The sequence below is a fragment of the Balaenoptera borealis genome, assembly GCF_965194805.1.
Source record: "Balaenoptera borealis genome assembly, chromosome: 13".
NCBI classification, from domain to species: domain Eukaryota; kingdom Metazoa; phylum Chordata; class Mammalia; order Artiodactyla; family Balaenopteridae; genus Balaenoptera; species Balaenoptera borealis.
Genome location: NC_138870.1, coordinates 45,985,694 through 46,009,508, shown reverse-complemented (window position 1 = coordinate 46,009,508; position 23,815 = coordinate 45,985,694). Strand labels below are relative to the sequence as shown.

Sequence of the window (23,815 nt, the reverse complement as noted above, 5' to 3'; positions counted from 1 at the left end):
CTGCTGAGCCTGCGCGCCTGGAGCCTGTGCTCCGCAACAAGAGAGGCCGCGATAGTGAGAGGCCCACGCACTAAGATGAAGAGTGGCCCCCGCTTGCCGCAACTGGAGAAAGTCCTCGCACAGAAACGAAGACCCAACACAGCCAAAAATAAATTAATTAATTAATAAAAATTTAAAAAAAAAAAATTGTGGAGAAGACTGGAAGTAAATACACCAAAATGTAACCAGTGGCTGTTTTGAAATGCTAGGACTTTTTTCAATGTTTCCATATTTTCTTTTTTTTTAATTAATTAATTTATTTATTTATTTTTGGCTGCGTTGGGTCTTCGTTGCCACGCGCGGCTTTCTCTAGTTGCGGCAAGCGGGGGCTACTCTTCCTTGAGGTGCGAGGGCTTCTCATTGCGGTGGCTTCTCTTGTTGCGGAGCACTGGGTCTAGGCTCACGGGCTTCAGTAGTTGTGGTGCGTGGGCTCAGTAGTTGTGGCTCACAGACTCTAGAGCGCAGCCTCAGTAGCTGTGGCGCACGGACTTAGCTGCTCCGCGGCATGTGGGATCTTCGCGGACCAGGGCTCGAACCCATGTTCCCTACACTGGCAGGCAGACTCTTAACCACTGCGCCACCAGGAAAGCCTAATTTTCCATGTTTTCCAGGTGTCCTAAAATGTGTGGGTGCTGGGGAATTCCCTGGAAGCCCTCGCACCACAATGAAGAGTAGCCACCACTCGCCGCAACTAGAGAAAGCCTGCGCGCAGACATGAAGATCCAATGCAGCCAAAAATAAATACATAAATAAATAAATTTTTAAAAATGTGTGGGTGTTATTTTAAAAGGAGAAAAATAAGCTATTTTTTAAAGGATAAAATCAATCAATATCCTCTCCCATGATGCCTTCCATGATATCCCCAGGTGGAGTTGGACACTTCCTCCTTGCTGCCATCCATGGCTCTGGTCATAGTCATGTTGTAATACATCAATCTAAGTCATCAGACTTGCCATCTGGGGCAGTGCTTTGTCCCATTCATTTTATTTCCTTAGCACCTAGCCCTCAAATCGTAAATACTCAAACAGTGTTTACTGAATGGAATGAATATTTGTGAAAATGCAAAATATAAAGAAGAATTAGCAATATCAAAGGGGAGTTTAGATTAAATGCCAAATAAGGGGCACAGCTATTGAGAAGGAAGTGGTCCCTGGGGATTTGGGGGTGGCGATGTCAAAGTTCAGGAGAAAAGGAGGTGTTGAGTTAGGATTTGATTCATTCATGCATTGATGGAATGATAGGTAGGGTTTGATATGAACAAAGGGATAGAGGCTGGGATGTGTAAGAAAATTTTTTTCACTTTTTAAATTGTAAAATAAATTAAAATATTTTCATTTATTTTTATTAATAACATAAAATTTGCCATTTTAACCATTTTTAAGTGTAAAGTTCAGTGGCATTAAGTATATTCATATTGTTACACAACCACCTCTCCATCTCCAGAACTTTTTATTATCACAAACTGAAGCTCTGAACCCATAAGCAATGACTCTTCATTCTCCCTCCCCCTCCCCAGCCTTTGGTAACCACTATTCTACTTTCTGTCTCTATGAATTTGACTATTCTAGTACCTTACGTAAGTGAAATCATATAATATTTGTCCTTGTGTGTCTGGCTTATTTCACTTAATATAATGTCTTCACGGTTGTGTAAATCTTTAAGGGATTGATTTCATGGGACAGAAGATTCAAATAAAGATATAGGAAAGAGGCTGGAGAGGAAACTGGAAAGGTAGCCAGATTGTGAAACAACTTGAGTGTAAACTTAGGTAGCTGCTATAGTGCGACCAGATGATTGTGGGAGTTGGGACTGTTATGCTCTCTTGGGAAGTATTATGGCAATATCTTTTAAAATTAAACGTGGACACATCCTCTCCTAGAGAATTAAAAACACAGCCAGCACATAATGATACATACATAAGAACACTTATTGCAACATTGTTTATAATGGTAAAAAAAAATTATTGTCTATCAATAGGGGAATAGCTGAATAAATTATTGTACACCTGGACTGTAGAATAATATGCAGTTTATAAAAAAGTATGTTAGAGCTGTTGCATTTACCTGGAGAAATGGCAATGGCATGTTAAATGACAAAAATAAGTTGCAGAGGGAGACTTCCCTGGTGGTCCAGTGGTTAAGACCCTGCCCTTCCACTACAGGGGGCACGGATTCGATCCCTGGTTGGGGGATCCCACATGCCGAGCAGTGAGTCCAAAAAAAAAAGAAAACAAAAGTTGCAGAGGAATTTATGTGGTATGATTCCATTTTATTCATTAAAAAAGTAAGACTCTAATCATGAGTAAATGTTTCTTTCTATTCATTCACTCATTCAACAAATGTTTATTGAATGCCATCAGTGGGCCAGCCTGTCATTCTGGGATACAAAACAAACAAGTATGGTGAAACTTGCATTCTAGTTGGGGAGCAGGAGCAGACAATAACCAAAGAAATAAGTAAACTCTACAGGAGGTTAGGTAATGATAAGTGTCATGGAGAAAATGAAAACTGAAAAGGAGGCTGGGGGCAATTCCACTATGTTGCACAATTTGGAGTGCTACCACTCACACTGTGGAGAAGTGCTCTCACTTTTTTTTATGGCCACTTTTTGGGGGGTGGGGGGAGCCAGCACCGCGAGGCTTGCAGGATCTTAGTTCCCCCCACCAGGGATCTAACCCACACTCCCTGAAATGGAAGCTGGAAATCTTAACCTCTGGACTGCCAGGGAAGTCCATGAAGTGGTGTTTCATTGTGGTTTTGATTTGCGTTTTCCTAATGACTAATGATTTGAGCATATTTTCATGTGCCTGTTGGCCATTTGGATAACCTTTAGAGAAATATCTATTCAAGACATTTACCCATTTTTTAATTGGATTGTTTGTCTTTTTGTTGGTGAGCTCTAAGAGTTCTTTATAGATTCTGGATATTAGACCCTTATCAGATATATGAGTTGCAAGTATTTTCTCCTATTTTGTAGGTTGTATGGAACAGATTTTAAGATGATTAATTTGACAACTCTGTGTGCGGGAAAGATTGGAGGAGAAATGAAAGGCAGTAAGACCGACTAGGAAGCCATTGCACTTCTTCAGTTTGCAGTGAACGCAAAATAGTAACAGTAGGAAAATGCCCTATTAAGGAGCAAATAACCTGGTGTAGTTTCAGGAAAGCATAATTCTATCAATATATCCAAAGCTCTAGCAGCCTAATCACTTAAAGTAAAATGGCTTAAGCCCTAACAAAATCAGACTCTAACCCGATCAATTATAATAAAATGGCTGAAGTGAACATAAACAGAATCAGTTATATTAACTTGGCTGGAGCTGAAACCCAATCAACTGAATTGAACCTTGTCTTCATAGAAGGGAGAGATAATCTGCATAGAATTCTCCCTCTCCAACCAAAAAAAAAAAATTTTTTTTTTGTCACTATTTCTCCTGCGATGTTTAGGGAAGAGCATTCCGTTTGGCCAAGTGAATATCTTATATATTTACAAAGGTGAGGGATGCAGTTCTATTAGCCATGAAAATTATCCAGCTAATTTGAATCACTTGTTCACTAAATGACCTTCTCATTATAATATTTGACTTCCAAAATAGTCAACTATTTCGATCAGTCAATAGAATTGCCTAGTCTACTGTAAGTTTTATGTCGAACTATGTAAATGAACTGTATGGCTTATATATCATGCTCTTTTAAGTTTAGTCATCATAAGTGGGCTCTCCCAAGATGAATTAATTGACCAAAATCAGCTTCTGGGAATTCACGCTGAGGTTCGGATCCTCTTAAAGAAAAAGAAAAAAACAAAACAAAACAATGTTTCTGTCTCTTGTCACTCTAACATACACCTAAGTGTGGAAGGAACCATATTTCATGTCCTCAGAGAGAGATAGTGAGAGGAGTTTTTGTTGTTCTGTTTTTCCATTCTAGAATGGAACCAGAGACTCAGAAAAGTGATTCAAATTGCCTAGGGCCATACACAGTTCACAGGATTGACTGAAGCTGAAACCTAATCATTTGAATTGTACTTTGTCTTCATAGAAGGAGATAGTCTGCATAGAATTCCCCTCCTCTACTTCCCTAGTGGCGCAGTGGTTAAAAATCCGCCTGCCAGTGCAGGAGACACGGGTTCGATCCCTGGTCTGGGAAGATCCCACATGCCGCGGAGCAACTAAGCCCATGCACCACAACTACTGAGCCTGCGCTCTAGAGCCTGCGAGCCACAACTAGAGAGGAGTCCACGCACTACGACGAAGAGCCCGAGTGCTGCAACTAAGACCCAACGCAGCCAAAAATAAATAAATATATAATAATAATAATAGTAAAAGATACATGCACCCCAATGTTCATTGAAGCACTATTTATAAAAGCCAAGACATGGGAGCAAGCTAAATGTCCATCGACAGATAAATGGATAAAAAAGATGTGGTATAGGGCTTCCCTGGTGGCGCAGTGGATAAGAATCCGCCTGCCAATGCAGGGGACATGGGTTCAAACTCTGGTCCGGGAAGATCCCACATGCCGCGGAGCAATTAAGCCCGTGCGCCACAACTACTGAAGCCTGCATGCCTAGATCCCGTGCTCCGCAACAAGAGAAGCCACTGCAATGAGAAGCCCGTGCACCGCAACAGAGTAGCCCCCGCTCACTGCAACTAGAGAAAGCCCACGGGCAGCAACAAAGACCCAACACAACCAAAATAATAATAATAATAATAATAATAATAATAATAAAAGATGTGGTATATAAATACAATGCAATATTACTCAGCCATAAAAAAGGATGAAATAATGCCATTGCAGCGACATGGATGGACCTAGAGATTATCATACTAAGTGAAGTAAATCAGACCAAGAAAGACAAATATATGATATTGCTTATAGGTGGAATCTTAAAAAAAAACGATATAAATGAACTTATGTACAAAACAGAAATAGACCGAGAGACATAGAAAACAAACTTATGGTTACCAAAGCGGAAAGGAGTGGGGGAAGGGATAAATTAGGAGTTTGGGATTAGCATATACACACTACTCTATATAAAATAGATAACCAACAAGGACCTCCTGTATAGCACAGGGAACTGTACTCAATAAAAATAAATAAATTTTAAAATTTTTTAAATAAATAAATAAGGGAATTCCCTGGTGGTCCAGTGGTTAGGACTCGGCGCTTTCACTGCCATGGCCCGGGTTCAATCCCTGGTTGGGGAACTAAGATCTCTCAAGCCTCGTGCAGCCAAAAACAAAAAAAAAAAACAAAAAACAAAGGAGATGAATGCAGTTCTATTAGCTGAGCTCTCTAACTCCTAGACCAGGGCTTGCTCTGCCTCTTGCTAAAGCAATCATAGATTGCTTCTACTCCAGCCGCTGCAGAATGGGAAACAGCACAAACAGCGGTAACCACAGACAGCAGTGTTGGCAGCTACAGCTTATGGCCTGGAGATGTGGGCACATGCCCTCTACAGGATGACTGGTGAGGACACCTCCCTCAAGTCTTGGGTGCTCAGTGGGGCACTCCCTGACAGTGAAGCAGGTCTTAAGGAGACAACAGAAGGTAGCATCTTTCTGACCTAATAACAGTCTGGCTTTGTCTCAGAGGTGTAGGAAGTGTCTCCCCAACATACAGCTATGATGAAACTTAAGACGCAAAGAGGAAGCTTCCTGGGTTTATATAGCTGCTGTTTTCATCCAAGGGAATGGGTGGGGAGTTCTACCTGGATGAACTCTTAAGACTGCCACCTTGTGATTCAGCCGTACCTCTGAATTACTTTATCATTCTTCCTCATGACGGAATCCATGCAGTCGGCAGCACTTTGCTGTGGTGCAGAATTGAAAGTTATGAACTCAGAAGAATCTACTTTTCTCAACTCTTCACAGAGCTGAGAGGGGATGGCTTAGGAACAGGGATACTTCTTTCATCTTAATAAGGTAGAAGGTCAAGCATGTAGATGCAAGTAAGCTGGTAGATTTGGTATTGGAAAGATAGGGCAGTCTCATCTAATTGCATCTATTTTATCAATGAAATATGGGCAAGGTCATCTGCTGAGAGGGAAGTGGAGGGGGTGTTGGAGATTTTAGAAGAGAGAAAGTGTGAAATAGTTATTGAGCAGAGTAGAAAAAAGAATTTACTAGGGAACTATAGAATTATTTGGCAATGTTGAGTTTGGGGGGCATAAATTTGAAGTATACTAGTCAGCAAGATTCTGAGATTTCCTCCATCAATATTTAGCTGCCCAGGTATAGATGTGGAGAAGCTGAATTGTTGGACTTAACCAGAAATGTTTTGTTTTGTTATGTTTCGTTTTGCTTTCCAGGAAAGTTCAGTGGAGACGGAGAGGGGCAAGGAAGTTTACAGTGTCTACAAGTTTATAGTTCTGGATATGAAGGGGAGTGGATGGATTATTTTAAAAATAAAATTAAAAATAGTACAAGTGGTTTAGAGGTCCTTGAGGCAGGAGGGTATTAGGATGGGAGGAGGGGTGTTAGGGTATGAGAAGGAAAGGCAGATAGTAAACAGAGGATGGGTTTTTTTGGCCATGCCTCACAGCTTGCAGGATCTTAGTTCAAACCCAGACCCCGGCAGTGAAAGTGCTGAGTCCTAAACACTGGACCACAAGGGAATAGGTACTTTCAGTTTCAGAGGATTTTATCTGGATTGAATTGCTCCAGCTCACTCTTCTTTTCCAACCCTTGGTTTTCCCTTCTTCCTTCTTTCCATCTCTCCTCCCACCAGAGAGGGAGAAGCAATGAAGTCTGCTTTTCATTTCCTGTCTGGATGACTGAGAGGCTGGCTCTCCATCAGTCCTCAGATGGATCTCTCTTTTTCTCTCTCTCCATTCTGGAAAAGGGAAGCTGATATTTGGGGGATGATGTGGCCCAGGAGCCCTTGACCTTCCTCCCCGTGGGTGTCTCATTCTCTGGCAAATGATCTCTTTGGGGAAAACAAGGCCAGAGACAGCAGCAGCCAGGCTAGGAATGTGGTTTCAGCTGCAACCAGAAAGAGCACAGACAAGAACCAGGGAGAGTGGGAGGCCCTGGTGTGGAGACAGCCTTCATGGGAAGAACTTGCAACACCAGAGAATCTGGGAAGTGGCCCAGACACACTGAGCAAATTAGACAACCCTCATCCTGGCTCTCCATCACCATACATGAGACTTAGGGAATCAAAGGGACCCGGGCTCACACAGTGAAGACAACCCCAGGATGCTCCCTTCTTGTTGGTTTGGCCCAGATGGTCACTCCAAGAGACTGGAAGCACCTCAGGAAAGCCCTCTGAGTCTTCCCAGGGGAGGCCAGACCAACCTGCCCCAGGGTCCTCGGAAGGAGAGGACTATCTGAGAACTTTGATAGGCAACTAGACTCCTGGCAGGGAGTGGGCCCTGTACCTGGTCACCATGACCTACCCTACTGTCCCAGGAAAGTGTGGAAAACTTCCCCTCCACCCAAACCTCCTTTTAGACCCCTGGACTTCCAGACTCTGTAACTGATCAAACCTTTATAGACTTTTCCCCCACAGCTATGTATTTACACATATTGTTTCTTCTTCCCAGAATTCTGTCCCCCACTTTTCTCCCTAGAAAATTCAGATTCTTCTTTTTTCAAGACTAGTTGAAAGGTTACCTCCTCCCTGAGGCCTTCATTGAGAAAGTTAGTGGCTCCTTTTCCTCTGTTTCCCCGAATGTAACTTATCCATTCTCATATCATATCACATGTTTATACATGTGTCTCTGCCCAAAGGCAAGGCTCACTCTTTTTTTTTTCAGTATTATTTATTTGAACCAATTTAGCACTTTATTCATTTTAGTTGGTGTGGCATTTATTTTACTTATTTATTTTCCCCATTATTATTATTATTTGGCTGCGTCGGGTCTTAGTTGCGGCATAGGGGATCTTTCTTGAGGCATGCGGGATCTTTTCCTTACAGCAACTGGTCTGCTCGGGTTTCTCCCTAGGTGTGGCGCGGGCTTCAGAGTGCGCGGGCTCTGTATTTTGAACTGCGTGGGCCCTCTCGATGAGGCGCGCAAGCTCGGTAGTTGTGGCACGCGGGCTTAGCTGCTCCCGCCCCGGCATGTGGGATCTTAGTTCCCCAACCAGGGATCGAACCCGTGTCCCTTGCATTGGAAGGCAGATTCTTAACCACTGGACCACCAGGGAGTCCCAAAGCTCACTCTTTAGTCATCTTGGTATCCTCCAAATTTAGCAATCTGTTAAATACTCTATAAATATTTGTTGAGTGAGTGACAGTATATTGTACTCAGAACTAGACACCTTGAGGTATATATAAAAAAGACAAAACATAAAATGCAACCCCTCACAAGAAATTTACCTATTAGTTAACAGTAAGTTAATTTAATATATTTAATATTTATTTGATAATAATAGATGTACCATATATGTGCCATTTAATAGTGCTTACTATATCCCAGACACTGAATCACTAAATTAAACATACATACTCAGTTGTTAACTTCTCACAATAACATGTAAGGTAAGTATTGTTATTATCCCTAAATTACAGATGGGTACAATTAGGCTCAGAGAGATTAAAGAATTTGCTTGAGATCTCAAAGTGACTGTCAGAGCCAAGATTTGAATGCAGGCATTTCTGATTCTAAAACTTGTGCTCTTCACCATTAAACTACGATGCTCGTGAAAAGTTTTGTATAATACTGTTTATGTCATCACTATTACAAGATAATATAACAAAACACAGAATCATATGGTTCAACTGGAAAAGAAAAATTTTTTTTATAAATTTATTTATATATTTTATTTTATTTATTTGGCTGCATTGGGTATTCATTGCTGCGTGCAGACTTTCTCTAGTTGCAGTGAGCAAGAGCCACTCTTCGTTGTGGTGTGGTGGCATGTGGGCTCAGTAGTTGTGGCCCGCGGGCTCTAGAGCGCAGGCTCAGTAGTTGTGGTGCACGGACTTAGTTGCTCTGGGGCATGTGGGATCTTCCCGGACCAGGGCTCAAACCCATGTCCCCTGCGTTGGCAGGCGGATTCTTTTTTTTTTTTTTTTTTCCCAATAGTGGCTTTAGGGTTTTTTCGTTTTTGTTTTTGTTTTATAAAGAAGGGAGTCATTATTTTTTAAAGTATTTGTTTATTTATTTATTTATGGCTGTGTTGGGTCTTCGTTTCTGTGCGAGGGCTTTCTCTAGTTGTGGCAAGCGGGGGCCACTCTTCATCGCGGTGCGCGGGCCTCTCACTATCGCGGCCTCTCCTGTTGCGGAGCACAGGCTCCAGACGCGCAGGCTCAGTAGTTGTGGCTCACGGGTCTAGTTGCTCCGCGGCACGTGGGATCTTCCCAGACCAGGGCTCGAACCCGTGTCCCCTGCATTGGCAGGCAGATTCTCAACCACTGCGCCACCAGGGAAGCCCTGGCAGGCGGATTCTTAACCACTGTGCCACCAGGGAAGTCCCAGAAAAGAAAATATTTAAACGAGGTTATTAATTCTCTGGTACATATAATAATTGCAAAAGGAGTTAGACAAGAGAAATATGTGTAAGTGTTGAGGTAGCCAGAGAAAATGTTGTGGAGACAGAACTTGAACTGAGCTGGGTCTTGGAGAGTAGATCAGAGGAAGGGATCCAACATTAATGTCCTTTGTGTATAAGCACTATATGTACATTGTCTCATCTGATCCCTAACAAGAAGCTCTGTTCTCCCCAGTTACCACGGGGAAACCGAGGCTCAAGGAAGCTATATAATTTGCCCAAGTCCACACTGCTAAGTGTGAGCTGAGACTCAAACCCAGATCTCTTTTCCACTCTACACTGCCCCTGGTTGGTAAAAAGGGCCAAGGAGAGCATTCTGGTGCAAGGGAGCAGGAGGAGCAAAGATAGGAGGCTGGAATGAGCAGGATGCCTGTTTAAAGGAGGAAATAAATAGTCAGGCATCAAGCCTTCCATCCTCTAAGGAGCAGAGGGTGGGACTTCCTAGGCAGCTCCGCCCACTGCAGAGGATTGCAACAGGGTGGGGTGGGGGTGGGGGTTTTGGGGTTCCTGGAAGGTGACTGAAGCCCATAAGGCTGGCACTATGCCCATTGTGTGGCTACAACTGGCCCCGCCCAATAGTGCTGGGGTGGGAGAGCCATGGCCCCAGAGCTAGTTCCTGGAAGTCTACCACCCCTCCCCCCCAAACACCGCTGCATTCTGGTCCTGGTTCTCTCCCAGAACCAGGCTGCCTACTGGCTTCAGTTCTGTCCCAGGTATCTCTCCACCAGAGTCTGGCTTCCAGATAGACTGTTCTCAGTTCCCAAGCCCCTGAGGCACTCTGGCGTCCAGCTTTCTAAGCTTCTATCTCCTAATAATAACAGACTCACTTTCTTATTGATCTCTTTTTATCTTCCCCAAAACTCCTTTTATCTTCTCCAAAACTCCATTATCTCCATTTTCCCCAGTGAGGAAGCAAAGCTCAGAAAGGTTGAGTTGCCCAAAGCCACGTAACCTGTGAATGCAGGGACTCAAGTCCAGGGTTTAAGGTTCAAGATCTGATCCTCCCTCATTCTACTCTACACCATGCAATCTACTGTTCTCTCTAGATTTAGAGTTAAGCTCCAGGGGTTATTTCTTCTGGACTATTCTGGACTCGTTTATCAGCCTTCATCTGTTTTGGATTCAGTGCGGGGCTCTGCTAGCAGGGCATAACTCATAGTCGCCCAGGTCTGGGAACCTCAGTCCTACCCAACTCTCTGGACCCTTTTGGCCTGAGAGTGGGGCTCAGTGTCCTCAACTCCTGAGTCAATCCTCTAAGAATTCTTATCTGTGGAAAGGAACCTCTTCAAAGACTTTTTTATCCTATCCTCACCCAAACCAGAACACAAGGAAAAACCAGTGGATGGCTTAGGAGATCTGTCTCCACCATCTGGGCCTCAGTTTATATCTCCCTTTTCTTACTTTAGTAAGAGGGGCCTCACTATTCTCTGGTCCCAGACCCCCTCCAACACCTCCCCCAGCCATCCGGGGTAACCGCCAGGCTCTGCAGCCTAGGATAACGCCCAGCCCTCCCTTGCACCCTGTGGCTGCCTCCCTTTCCGTCTGTTGAGAGAGGAAGCCAGGGGGTGGCGGGTGCAACCCTGCAGGGCACTGATAAAAGGGCCAGCCCTGCCCCCGCCCCCTGGGGCCACTGCGGTCAGCCCAGCAGGCAAGCAGGCTAGGCAACCAGCTCCTCCGGGACCTGTGGCCCTCCCCAGGTTCCACCTCTACCCACCCCACCCTACTCGGGAAGCTGGTTGCATAACGCAGTGGGGTGTTTGGCAACATTGCTTGTGGCTTGCCCTGATGCTGGTGGTGGTGTGTGCACACGCGCTGGAGTGAGGGTGGGGTGGATTGACGGGGGGGTGACAACAAGCCAGCCTTTTGGGGGTGCGTGAGCAGCATAGATGGAGAATGGCATAACAGTAAAGATATGTGGTCATGTTTTTCTCCATATTCTGTCTCTGCTGCCTTTGCTGAAGCAGGAGAATCTTAGGTATCCTATCTTAGGGATAGGAAAATCTTAGGTATCCTGGCTTGCCCAGCCACAGACACTATCCAACCCATTCAGGCTCCTAATCCCCTGCTAATCTTACATCAAGCAAAAGAGATTTAAGATAGAAGGAGGTTGACTCTGGACCTCAGGAATCTGAGAGGAGGGAGCTAAAGGAATCATCCGCACCCCTGAGGGCTATAAAGAGTGTTCTGGAGGCAGGACAGAGCCTGGGAACCGCAGTAACAGACTCTTCCTATGGGAGGGGAGTGGGGTGAGGTGGGAGAGACACCCTGGCCCGTCGCCTAAATGAAGGCTGTCTGTTCACTTAGCTCAGCCTGCACGACCATGTCTGTCCCCGCAAACAAGTAAACTGCTTCAAACACATCTATGACCCGCACAAGGGATGAAATACAACCTCCCTAGTTTAACTTTCAAGACTTTACTATCTAGCCCCAGTCAAATTTCCCAGGCTTATCTTTTACTACTTCCTACCCCACACCCCATCCTAGGAAACCCAAAGTACTCCTCTGTGTTTGATGCCCCTATGTCTTCACACCTTTGCTTGGAATACCCTTCTCCCCTTCTTTTCCTAGTAAACCCTGAGTCATTCTCCACAGCCCAGCTCAATTGTCGTCTCCTCTGTGAAGCCGGCTCTGAATTTCACCAGCAGCAGTTCAGCTCCATAGCACATTATATAGACCTTTATTACTGTAATTCCCTGCCTAGGCTGTTAATGAGGACACAGACTCTGTCTTATTCATCTTTGTGTTCCTGGAGTGGGAAACGTGGTAGATACACAATAAATATTTGTTGAATGAATGAATGAATGAATGAATGAGTAGACACTCAGTAAATATCCATTCATTCATTGGACAACTTGTGTTATCCATAGTTGTATCTGCAATGCCACAAATAGCGTCCTGAACTGGTAGCTTTCATTCAGTAAATGTTTGTTCACTAGCAGTAGCCTGATATCATTACTGAATCAGTCACAAGTGTGACTATCTCCACCCCTCATCCTCGCTGAGGGGCCCAAATAAGTATATAAATGAGAAAGCTATCTGAATGCTCATGTATGTGACCCAGATTCATACCCAGGTCATCAAGAGATTCTGAACCTGCTTGTAACATGTAATGAAGCCAGGGGTCACCTCCTGCCCTACACAGATCATCCCTGTAGAATTATGATCTCCTGGGATGGGGATGGAATTCAAAACATTGAACCATGGGTTTGGCATGGGTGTTGATCAAACCCACACACACAGGCTGCAAGGAGGCTGCAAAGAGGCGGGTATCCCATTGCCTCTTGAGTTGCTTGGTTGGGTTATTGGGTTGTGGGGTGGTCCTGAGAGAGAACCGGGGTGGCTGACATAGTGGCGGAAAGGTGGGGAACACTTGGAAGACTCCCAGAAGCTATTCTTCACCAACGGGGACAGAATATTTTCATTATTTTAATAGTGAACGCAACCCTATAAGAGAACGCTGGCTGAATGCCAGCTCTGCCTTAGGGTGGCACCTGCCTGCCTCCCCAGTCTTTAACTGTTTCCAATTTAACTTGAACATCATAAGAAGAAAAAATAGAAAAAAGGTGTAAGCTGCAGCTATAAGGAGTGAAGCTAGACATAGGAAGGACTTTCCTTAGAGCTGAAAACCACTAAAAGCTAGGAGGAAGCAAGACTGTTCTCCTAGTCTCTGGAGAGAGATCTGTTTGGCTTGGGACTTGGGTTGTGAGTTTGAGGCAAATGGATGAATGAGTGACTTCTGGGGTGTACTTACTGGCCTGCCCCAGAGCTGCCGTAGGTGCTGGGGGATGGACCTGGTATCCTACACACGTGTCCTGGTCTGTCCAGTGTATGTGGCTGCCATGTGGCTGGGGTGCCTTGCCTGGAAGAAAGGACAGAGGGCATCTAGGGTCCCCTTTAAGGGAGGTGAATAATGTCCCTGCCGGGAGCCTCCCCCACCCCCAACTCCCCTCACACACTGACAACAAACCTGTCCAAGAAAGAGGCCTTTGTCCTAGGACATCTGAGGCTGCAGGGGGAGGGGAGAAGGCTACAGGTGAAAGGACACATCAAAGCAGCTGGCCCCTCCTCCCCCCAAAAGCTCCCCTACCCCTTGCCCAGGACCCAGGCTTTCCTGAAATAAAAGCACCGCCCTGAATGCCCACCTGCCTAACAGCTGGGATGCTAGACATCTGGCCCTTTTCTTCAGCTGCCCTCCACCTTGCCAGGACTCAGTTTCCCTGTCCCTAAGAGAGTCAAGGGGGCAAAGGGAAGGAGGTTACAACTTGTATAAAGTCTAGAGGTCACTCTGCCACGGATCATCAGGTTGGAATCCATCAGATGCATGGGAGAAACACAGAGCTGGCTGGACTCCTGGGCTCAAAAGGAGGGCTGGGAGAGGCTTGGAGCCATGTGTGCCCCCGCTGGCTGGGAGCAAGGTGGGGGCGGGGTGTGGGCAGAAACCACACCGGGCTCAAGTTTCCTCTCTTGGCCAGAAGGGGCAGGAGGAGAGGAGGGCCACGGGGAAAGGGGAGGGTTGGAGGCAGGACGGAGAACTCAGGCTGAGGGCTTCAGAGAGGAGGCTGGTGTGCCGGCCCCTGAGGTCCCCTCACTCGGCCCCGAGCCTACACTCTGGGCGCTCAGCGATGGCCTGGGGGCAGGGCACGGCCCTCCCCAGTTCTCAGAGGTAGCAGGGATCCTCACCCAGAAGGTGTCAGCCCAGGCCCAGCCTCCCCAGAGACAGCACCCGGAGCCACATCTCTCTCCTCACCCTGCTTGGACCCTGCCACAGGTGCCTGAGGGGCAGGGTGGGAGGAGGATTCCAGGGGAATCCAGGGGCAAGCTGGGGAGGTGAAGGAGGCAGCGGGAGAAAACAAGCAACTTGCCGAGCATTCCTAGGAGATCTCAGACCTTTCCAGGCTGCCCCTGGTTTGGGAATTTGACATCTTTGGGAATTTCTCTGGGAGAAGACCTAGATGGCTTCTTGAGCCCTCTGGGATTCTTGGGGTGAAAGGCTATGGATGGGGACCAGAGAGTGGTCCCCTGAGGCACGCCTGAGGGGCTGGGGAGTGACACTGAGTAACCCTTCAGCAGGCTGGCTGCTCTGGGGCAGCCAATAGACTCTCAGGTATATGGTACCATCCTTTCCCCTACTCCGTTCTATCCCGCCGCCCTGTCCAGCCATCTGGGAGGTTTGGGGAAAGCTGAGGAATCCGAGACAATGGATGCCTAGATCGCTGGGTAGTGTCGTTGCAGCAGGATGGGCTGCCAGGGGTAGGGGGTGCTGAGTTCTTGCCTCCCTTTGCCCGTTCTCTTCTCTGGGCCTAGGGCAGTAGGGATCAGCTGGAACTGGAAGGGAGAGGAAGGCATCCCACCCCAGCATAGTTTCTTCTGACTGGAAATCTTGGCAGCTTGGGAGGTAGAGGGCTGGGAAACAGTGGAAGAGAAGAGGTCAGGTATCACATCTGCTGGGGCTGAGATTCTCTAGTCACTGGCCCCCGAAGGACTGGAGTTGGGGGTCTAGTGACCAAGTGACAGGATGGCAGAAGCTTGTCCCTCTCTCCCTTGTTCCCATGCACCTGTTTGAGTCATGTATGCCCCCAGGAGACTGAATCTTACTGTGATCAAATCTCCCCCCCCTACCCTGCTCACTCTCCCTCCCCACCTCTCCCCCCAGCCCCTTTTCCCTCCATTCTATTTCTTTCTCTCACTTCTGTGTGCCTCTCCCTCCTTGGGCATTCTTCCTAATCTTTCTAAATAGGCTGCTCATCTGCCACACCACACCCCAAGTTTTATTGATCCCTCCCCATCCTTTCCCTGCCTCTATTGACACCTGGAGAGGAGGGGTTGTCTAATAAGCCTCAGAACACGGTCCCAGAAAAACAACAACAACAGGGTCCCAGAGGTGAGCCCTTTCTCTGTCTCTCCCCCTTGTCAAGGTGTTAGAGCCCTGGGCTGCAGATGAGGCCAAATACCTTCATTTCCCCAGCATCCCTCCCCAGATGGTCCTCATTCTGTGTCCTGAAACATAAAGCTCCATGTCATTCTGTGTGTGCTCAGGGATTGTGATAAGTTCTTTCTGGGTAATCCCATCAGGATGAGAGTAAAGAGGGTGGGTTTTAGTCCCTGGAGGTGGTGTCCGTCCTACCTGATGTGCAATGTTGGGGAGCAAGATGCCTGTGTGACCTCAAAGTGTGGGCTAAACTGGAAAGTGGGAACCGTCTGTTGTAAAAGAAAAGGGACACAGGGAGGCATGTTCCACTTTCCCAGTATCTCTCCAGCTTCTGTACCCTCTGTGATGTTCTATTTGATCCAATTCTGACTATACCCTCCTTCCTGAGCTATACCTCTGGCTGCCAGCCCCCTGGCCCGTCTTCAGGAAGGTAGACTCCTAAGACCTGTTGAAGGTAGACTTCTTGACCTTGCTTGTTGTATAGACCTTGCTTGTTCCCACCACCCATCTCTGAGTGTCTAGGGAAAAAACAGACTACGCCTTTTTGGCCTGGTGCAAACTTGCCACTGCACCAGAGAGCTGGTTGGATTTGATCCTGAGGTTCTCCTTAACTGCCTCTTTCCTAACCTCCCGCCTCCCCCAGCAGCCCTTCTGGATTCTCATTTCCCTGTCCCAGGGTGAGGGGAAGATTAAATTCCTGGTCTTTATGAGGAGGGGCTGATATCTAGTCTCAGAGACTAGGGCAGCCTAGAACCCAGCCTTGCCTGGATCAAGGGTGTGAAGCTAGGAGAAGTCTGGAGATTACTTGCCAGGTGCTCTTCTGGCTTTGCATTCTTTTAAGTCCATATGGTTGGACCAGTTTAGTAGTTTTCAAAGTAGGGTGGGCCTCTGGCATCAAAAACACCAGGCCACTTGTTAAAATGCTGATTGCTGGGTACCTGCGCCTATGAATTCAATTCGATAGGTCCAGGGTGGCTTTCAGAATTCTGTATTTTCACAAGCACCCCAGGTGAATGCAGGCCACAATAAAGTTTGTGACTGCCTGAGGCAGATGCAATCTACTGCAAGGAGGTTCTCCAAGTCTGTCCCCATTTAATAGGAGAGTCTGAATAAGAAGCGATTTGCCCCAAATCATGCATCTGGAAGGCCAGAGAACCTGGTCTCCTGCCTCCTAGGGCAGGATCTTTGTACTGCACCTAAGAGTCAGATCCGGGAAACTATGAGAGACAAAACGGGATGTGTGTGTGTGTGTGTGTGTGTGTGTGTGTGTATGTGTGAAGGACTGTGAGGCAAGAGTCATTGTCCCTGCCCCCTAAACCCCTTCTCCATTCACTTTGCCTTTGGGCAATTTCCGCCAGAACCTGGGTGGGGGAAGGTGGGGTTCCGGTGTTGAAATGGCATCCTGGACAGACATAAACACCCCACCCTCTGCCCACTTGCCAAGGGCCTGTGCCTATATCAACTCCCAGCTCTAGGGATGGCAATATAACAAGGGTTAGGGTTAGGGAGCAGGGGCTAGGGGAGATCCTCCTTCGAAAGGACAATTTAAAGTTCTCACCAGTTTTGTGGTGAGTCAAAGAGTGGATCCCATATTAAATAGCTGTGATAGGCCAACCTTGTGGTGATCTAAGGTCATCCAGTCCTATGCTCTGTCCTTCTATAAGTCTCCCTCACCCACCCAGACTGCCTGCCTTCACTTACATGGCAAAGGTAGGGTGTGGTGTCTGGCCCTAAGAGATCAGGAGGCCCCTGCCACATCTACTTGAAGTCTCTTGCCGAAGGCAGGGAGAACAGATGAGGGTGAGATGGGTGTCAGGGAATAGGGAGGTGGGATGAGGAGAGAGGTTGACAGAGAGGAGAAGATGAAGGTGGGGTGAGGGGTTGCTGAGAATGTCGAGCTATCCAAGCAGAGAGGGACCTCCAAGTTCAATTTGTCTCACTCCCTGGTTTTACAAATGAGGAAACAGAGACTCAGAGAAATGTGATGGCTTGCCCAACATCATGCTGCTGCTCTGTGGCAGAGCTGCAGCTAGAGCCCAGATCCAAAGAAAAGGGGCTGGAGGGAAGTGTGTATTCAAGCCTCTAAAGAAATATTCCTTAGAAGAGAAAAGAGACTGAGATTCAGGACTTCCCTGGTGGCGCAGTGGTTAAGAATCCACCTGCCAATGCAGGGGACGTGGGTTCGAACCCTGGTCAGGGAAGATCCCACATGCTGCGGAGCAACTAATCCTGTGAGCCACAACTACTGAAGCCCGTGCGCCTAGAGCCTGGGCTCCGCAACAAGAGAAGTCACTGCAGTGAGAAGCCCGCGCACTGCAACGAAGAGTAGCCCCCCTTCGCCGCAACTAAAGAAAGCCCATGTGCAGCAACGAAGACCCAATGCAGCCAAAAATAAATTAAAAAAAAAAAAAAGAGTCTGAGATTCCACAGAAAGAGTTGATTGATGTCGACCGCCAATAGAGTCTCGGCGTATGGAGACATGGGAGCAGGACTGGGAAGGCGCCTGGAAGGTGGGATAGGCTAGTAGAGTCGGCAACTCTAGTTACCAGACCTGACTCTGCTATTTATCAGCTTGAGTCTCAACTTCTGAATGGAACTTACAGGATCTCTGTGGAAATCAATCTCATAAACGAGTGCTTATACACCACCAGCTCGGTTCTCCACAAATGCCAAATAAGTCTTTGCTGTGGTTATTATATGACCTTAGGAGAGAAAAGACCCCTGGTTGTGTGGAGTGGTGTATAGCCAAGATGACCCTGTGGGACACAGGGCAGAGGTCCAGTGTCTCCAGAGACCATTCCTCCTCTGCTGCCTGCTGCTGATAAACCTCTTATCTGGCCCAGGCAGGGGAGCCCAGGGCCTGGATAGGAGGAGAGGGCAGGGCTGCTATCAGTCACCAGGCCTGGGCCATATCTTAGAGAAGGGGAGGGGCTGTCTGCTTGGCTCTTCCCACAACACACTCCTTGGGGATCCCCAAGCACTCGCTCTCATCTTGGAAAGAAAAGACTGAGATCCTAAAAGTGAGGGCAGAGGAGGAGAGCAGGAGTGATCCTTGATGTTGCTGCAGGAAACAGGAAAAATAAAAAACACTGGATGATGTGACTTTTGTCCTGGCCAGTGATACAGTTTTGAGGAGTAAGAAGTAGGGGAAAGAGAAGGCATCTTGTCTGAAACGAAGATAAAAACCTACTGTGCTCCCAAAGGAACTGCCTACAGCCATAGCAGGTGAGATAGAGACAACACGGCAGAAAAAGGCTTCCTAGCTGAAGGAGTTTGTCCGATGAGTACAGCATGAATGGGGGTGGGGTGGAGCGGGGAATGAGGCATCTCCTTCCCTCAGGTGAAGCTGGAGGGAGCCTCTCCTTGGAGGAGGACAAAATTGCTGACCTGTGGCAGGAGAGGCCCTAAATCCTGTTTCTCCTTTCACACAGATTGCTGGGACCATTTGGGCTTTCGGGACCTTGGACCAGGCCCTGGCCCAGTAGGATGCCCCCGTGTCCTCCCCAGCAGAGCAGGAACAGGGTGACACAGTTGCCCACTCTGGAGCTGGGTGAGATGGAATTGACTTGGCAAGAGATCATGTCCATCACTGAGCTGCAGGTGAGTGGGGTTAGGGGGCAGGGGTGGGGGGAGGGAAAAGCAGAGAAACAGGGAGTCTGGCTGGGACTGAGGCGGGGGGCTGGAGCAAGCAGAGCCCAGGGTCTCAAGATGGAAATGTTCCAGGCACTGTAAAAGGAAGGGCTGGAGTCAGAGGGCGATCTGGTTGGAAGACCAGAGCGTTGAGGGGGAGGGAGTGTGGATGAGCAGGAGATAGGAGTGGTGGGGAAGGAAGGATCTGATTGGGGGTGTAAGCTCTCTTGGCATTCACTCTGCTTACGTCTCTCTGCCCCACCTCCTGTCCCGCCTTCCCTTCCTCACCTTCTTCTGTTCTGACCTCCTCCAATCCTGCCCATCTTCTTCCCTCATTTCCTCCCCCTGCCCTCAGCAGCGGGGGGCCCCTTTCCCTCAGGTAGCAGAGCTGTAGTTCTGACCTTGGGAAGGGGGGTCAGACTATGCCGGGGTCCTCTCCTCCTGCTAGTTGGACAAAGGGGTGTCTGTTGGCCTAACAATGATGCCTTTGTCCCCAGCTGGGCTGGAGCAGGGTGGCTCCCCGATGTGGGTTGGGGGCCCTTTTCCAGCACGTTCTCTCCTCTTCTCTGCACCTGGGCAGGGACAGAGGGACTGAAGGGGAGAGGGCAGAGCTTGTGCCGGCTCCCCAAGGTAACTCTCAGCCCCAGACCTGGCTCTGTGCCCACCCGCTTCTCTTCCCTGCCACCATGCCTGGGCCCTCAGGATCTGCCCTAAGCCCTCTTCCCACACAGCAGCTCCCTCTGCTGGACACCCAGGGCATGGCCAGGGTCTGAACTTGACCCTTTGACCCTAGATAGCGGCAGCAGGAAAAGGGTTCAGAGGGTCATCCTGGAGACACTCCTTGTCTTCCTGAAGGAAATAAAGGGACATGAGCCATTTCAATACAGTAAGAACTTCTCCTGAAGAGGAGGGGATTCCATAATTGTTGCGTGACTTCTTGTTTAAGCCGCTTTCCTCGTGAACGAACTGTATCACAACTTTGCCAGAAGCTTTCAATGATACTCAGCACCGTTCTCTTCCCTTGTGATTATCTCACTGGGTCTTTCAGCGGGACCCAGCTTGGTTCTGAGAGAGAGCTGGTTTCTTTTCTTCCTCAGCCTGTCTCCAAACCTTTTGGTGTCTTTTCTTGCAGGGCCTAAACGCTCCAAGTGAGCCATCCTTCGAGCCCCCAGCCCCATACCCTGGGCCCCCGCCGCCTCCAAGTTACTGCCCCTGCTCAATCCACCCGGAGGCTGGCTTTCCCCTTTCTTCACCACCTTATGAGCTCCCAGCACCCACATCTCATGTCCCAGACCCCCCATACTCCTATGGCAACATGACCGTACCAGCCTCCAAGCCACTGACCCTCTCGGGCCTGCTCAGTGACCCCCTCCCAGACCCCTTGGCCCTCCTGGACATTGGGTTGTCAGCGGGGCCATCCAAGCCCCAAGAAGACCCAGAATCCGACTCAGGATTATCCCTCAACTATAGTGACGCTGAATCTCTTGAGCTGGAGGGGACGGAGGCTGGTCGGCGTCGCAGCGAGTACGTAGAGATGTACCCAGTGGAGTACCCCTACTCACTAATGCCCAGCTCCTTGGCCCACCCCAACTATGCCTTGCCACCTGCCGAGACCCCCTTAGTCTTAGAGCCCTCCTCGGGCCCCGTGCGGGCCAAGCCCACTGCACGGGGGGAGGCGGGGAGTCGGGATGAGCGTCGGGCCCTGGCCATGAAGATCCCCTTCCCTACGGACAAGATTGTCAACTTGCCAGTAGATGACTTCAACGAGCTGTTGGCGCGGTACCCGCTGACGGAGAGCCAGCTGGCACTAGTCCGGGACATCCGAAGGCGGGGCAAGAACAAGGTGGCCGCCCAGAACTGTCGCAAGAGAAAGCTGGAGACCATCGTGCAGCTGGAGCGGGAACTGGAGCGGCTGGGCAGTGAGCGGGAGCAGCTCCTCCGGGCCCGAGGCGAGGCCGACCGGACCCTGGAGGTCATGCGCCAACAGCTGACGGAGCTGTATCGTGACATTTTCCAGCACCTGCGGGATGAGGCAGGCAACAGCTACTCCCCTGAAGAGTATGCGCTGCACCAGGCTGCTGATGGGGCCATCTTCCTGGTGCCCCGGGGGACCAAGATGGAGGCCACAGACTGAGCTGGCCGGAGGGGTGGGACTGATGATGGAGGTTTCCTTCATTCTCTTCTGATAAAGGTACTCCCCAACCGTGAGGCCCAGAAGGAGCTGAGTTCTGTAGACCAGGAGGGACCACAGTGGGAAACCTGGCATTTGGAAGGTCCAAGGTGTGTTTGGTGAGGCTTGCCTGGAGGCAAGGATGTGAGGGCAGGGCTGGAATCTCTCTTCCGTGATTCAGTTTCCCAGGTCTCCAATCTCTTGTTTGAGCTTTGGTATATAAAGCACTCCACAGAAATAGCTTTCTGCTGTGTCTTCCTTCTCGAGGGAGGGTAATGAAAGGGGTGCTCCTCCGAGCTCACTGCCTGTTGGTGGCAGGGAGGTAGTTCTGCTGAGCTTGCTTCTTTCCCCTACGGCTCTGTATGAGGACGGGACACATGACGACACTTGGGCCTGAGCAGTGTGATATCTACCACCTTCACTCCCCTTCTCAGAGCCAGGGGCCATAGATGATTTGAGGAACCGCACCTTCTCGGGTGGCCCCCTACTTATAGAGCTGAGATTGATTGCTGCCAGAGCTGGCTAGACCCTCTGTGAGAGGTCCCTGAGTGTTGGGCCACTCCTTTCTCAAACTCTGGGGCACTGGAAATCCTAGAATGCCCACAGGCCGTTTTCCCCTCCTCATGCCTACTTCTACGGGACTCCCTCAGCCTGGGTCCTGATATGCCAGAGCTCTCTCAGAAGACTGAGTGAGCTGCTCTTGATTGGAATGAGAGAATTTGATTGGACATCCAAGTTTCAGGGGATTTCACACCCAGGTCTGGGTAAAGTCTGCTCCACAGCAGAGCACAGTATGCATTTCAGTGAACTCTTCCATCTCCCTGGTTACATTAGACAGATGTTACCCAATTCTTGTTTTGGTGCCTCCGCCCCTCTTTCTAGATCCTTGAAGATCTAGGGCCTTATTTTTTCTTAGAACACAACTAAGTTTCAGAATCTTAGCCACACGGATCAAAGTCCAGTCAAACCTCCACACACCTTCATCTCCTTGCTTGGAATTGGGGTGGTTCCCAATCTTCCCAATCAGTAAATTATATAAATTACCTCTGGTGTATTTTGTTTCTCTTTACACTTCTATTCAATTTTACTAGTTCCATTTCAATACAGAAACCATACTTCCAAGTTTTGATATTCATTACAGTCGTGAGACAAAAAAGCAGACAGAAGTGATCAAAGTGGAATCTTCATGCCTACAGATTCAGAAAAAAAGTGGTCTCTAGGGAATGAAAGCTTCCTATTCCTAATAGATCTGAAGACAGTCCAACCTGTCAACTTTCTCAAAAACCTGAACATGTGGGATCAAGTAGTAATGAGATTAGTTGTCAAGTAGTGAGATTAGTTGTTCAATTTGATTAGTTTGCTTAAGGGCTATCAGAATGTTTTTCATTCTAACCAAACTCACAAAGATGGTTAATTCACAGGCAAATTTAAACATTCATTCAACCAATATTTACTAGGCACCCAATAAGCTTAGGTATCGTTCTAGGCATTGGAGGTAGTGAACAGGAGACACTTCTCATGGAGTACACCGTAGCGGGGAAGACCCTCAGATACACATATTTAACAGTAACTAAGGCCAAAGACGGGAAGGGTGGTCACAAGAGTTTGAACAAGGTATTTATCTTCCTACAGGTTCTCATTTAAAAACTAGGGAATTTACTTTTCAGCAAACTGGTAGCCTCAGTTGTCCTATCCCTCCAAACCATTGTTGTATAATCAGAGAAGCCTCATTCAGTAAATGGAGATTCTTACTTGTAATTCTGGTAGTAAGATAACTGACCTATGGATTCACACACTTCATTCCCTTTTATCAAGGATGGAAACTGAGGCTAGATAATGACCTTTCCTGAGGATGGTAGAAAAAATATAAACATTTCCTAGAGTTCAACTATTGCTTTAAAATATTTTTAGGTTCATTACCTTTGAGAAGGTAAAGAACTTCCTTTACCTTCCTACCCTTGGCTCAATATTTTTGAAGCCTGAAATAACTGACCAATTAAATATTTATTCACCCAAGATGAGATCCACTATGCCCCTCAGGAACTGAACAGATAAGCGCAGTTCCCAGAAGGGACTCAAATTCAACAGCATCTGCCAGCCTTTACTACAACTTGATTTTCCCTTGCCAAGAGAGCTTTGTCAAAAAGGACCTATTCAAGAGGAGCAGTAGCGAACAGCTCACTTCCAACTGGGTCGAGATTTACTCCTGCAGCCAAAGAAAACCAGTTTCTGATTTCACTAAACCATGGATGCTGATGGGACAAACTTTAAAAAATAGTAATACATAGTATTAGAATCACTTCCAACAAACCCAGTACTTCCTCCATCTGAATTAACACACGGCTGTGCTTAAAGCATTTATAACGCAGTTTTCTTTCAACAGCTTACAGTGACTACAGGGAAAAACACTGGTAAGGAATGAGGTTAAATTCTGGTTTACCATTAACTCCTGCATTTCCCGTTCTCAAACTTGATCTAGTAAAGAACATGCACTATCTCAAATTATTTGCCATGAACATCATGAAGAAGACATAGAAAACAAGAACCAAAA

The 23,815-nt window shown here is 47.8% G+C and overlaps 1 protein-coding gene across 2 annotated transcripts; it reads left to right on the top strand.

Annotated features, from left to right (window-relative positions):
• The first annotated feature begins 13,960 nt into the window (after window positions 1–13,960).
• Window positions 13,961–22,307, top strand: NFE2 (nuclear factor, erythroid 2). Of its 2 annotated transcripts, none has more exons than XM_082351020.1 (3): window positions 13,961–14,303; window positions 18,896–19,064; window positions 20,227–22,307. In XM_082351020.1, the coding sequence occupies exons 2-3, from the start codon at window positions 18,951–18,953 to the stop codon at window positions 21,226–21,228; spliced, it is 1,116 nt and encodes a 371-aa protein (XP_082207146.1). In that variant the 5' UTR covers window positions 13,961–14,303; window positions 18,896–18,950; the 3' UTR covers window positions 21,229–22,307. The 2 variants fall into 2 exon arrangements, with proteins under 2 accessions (XP_082207146.1, XP_082207147.1); XM_082351021.1 differs by lacking the exon at window positions 13,961–14,303 and adding an exon at window positions 14,521–18,689.
• Window positions 22,308–23,815: the final 1,508 nt, after the last annotated feature.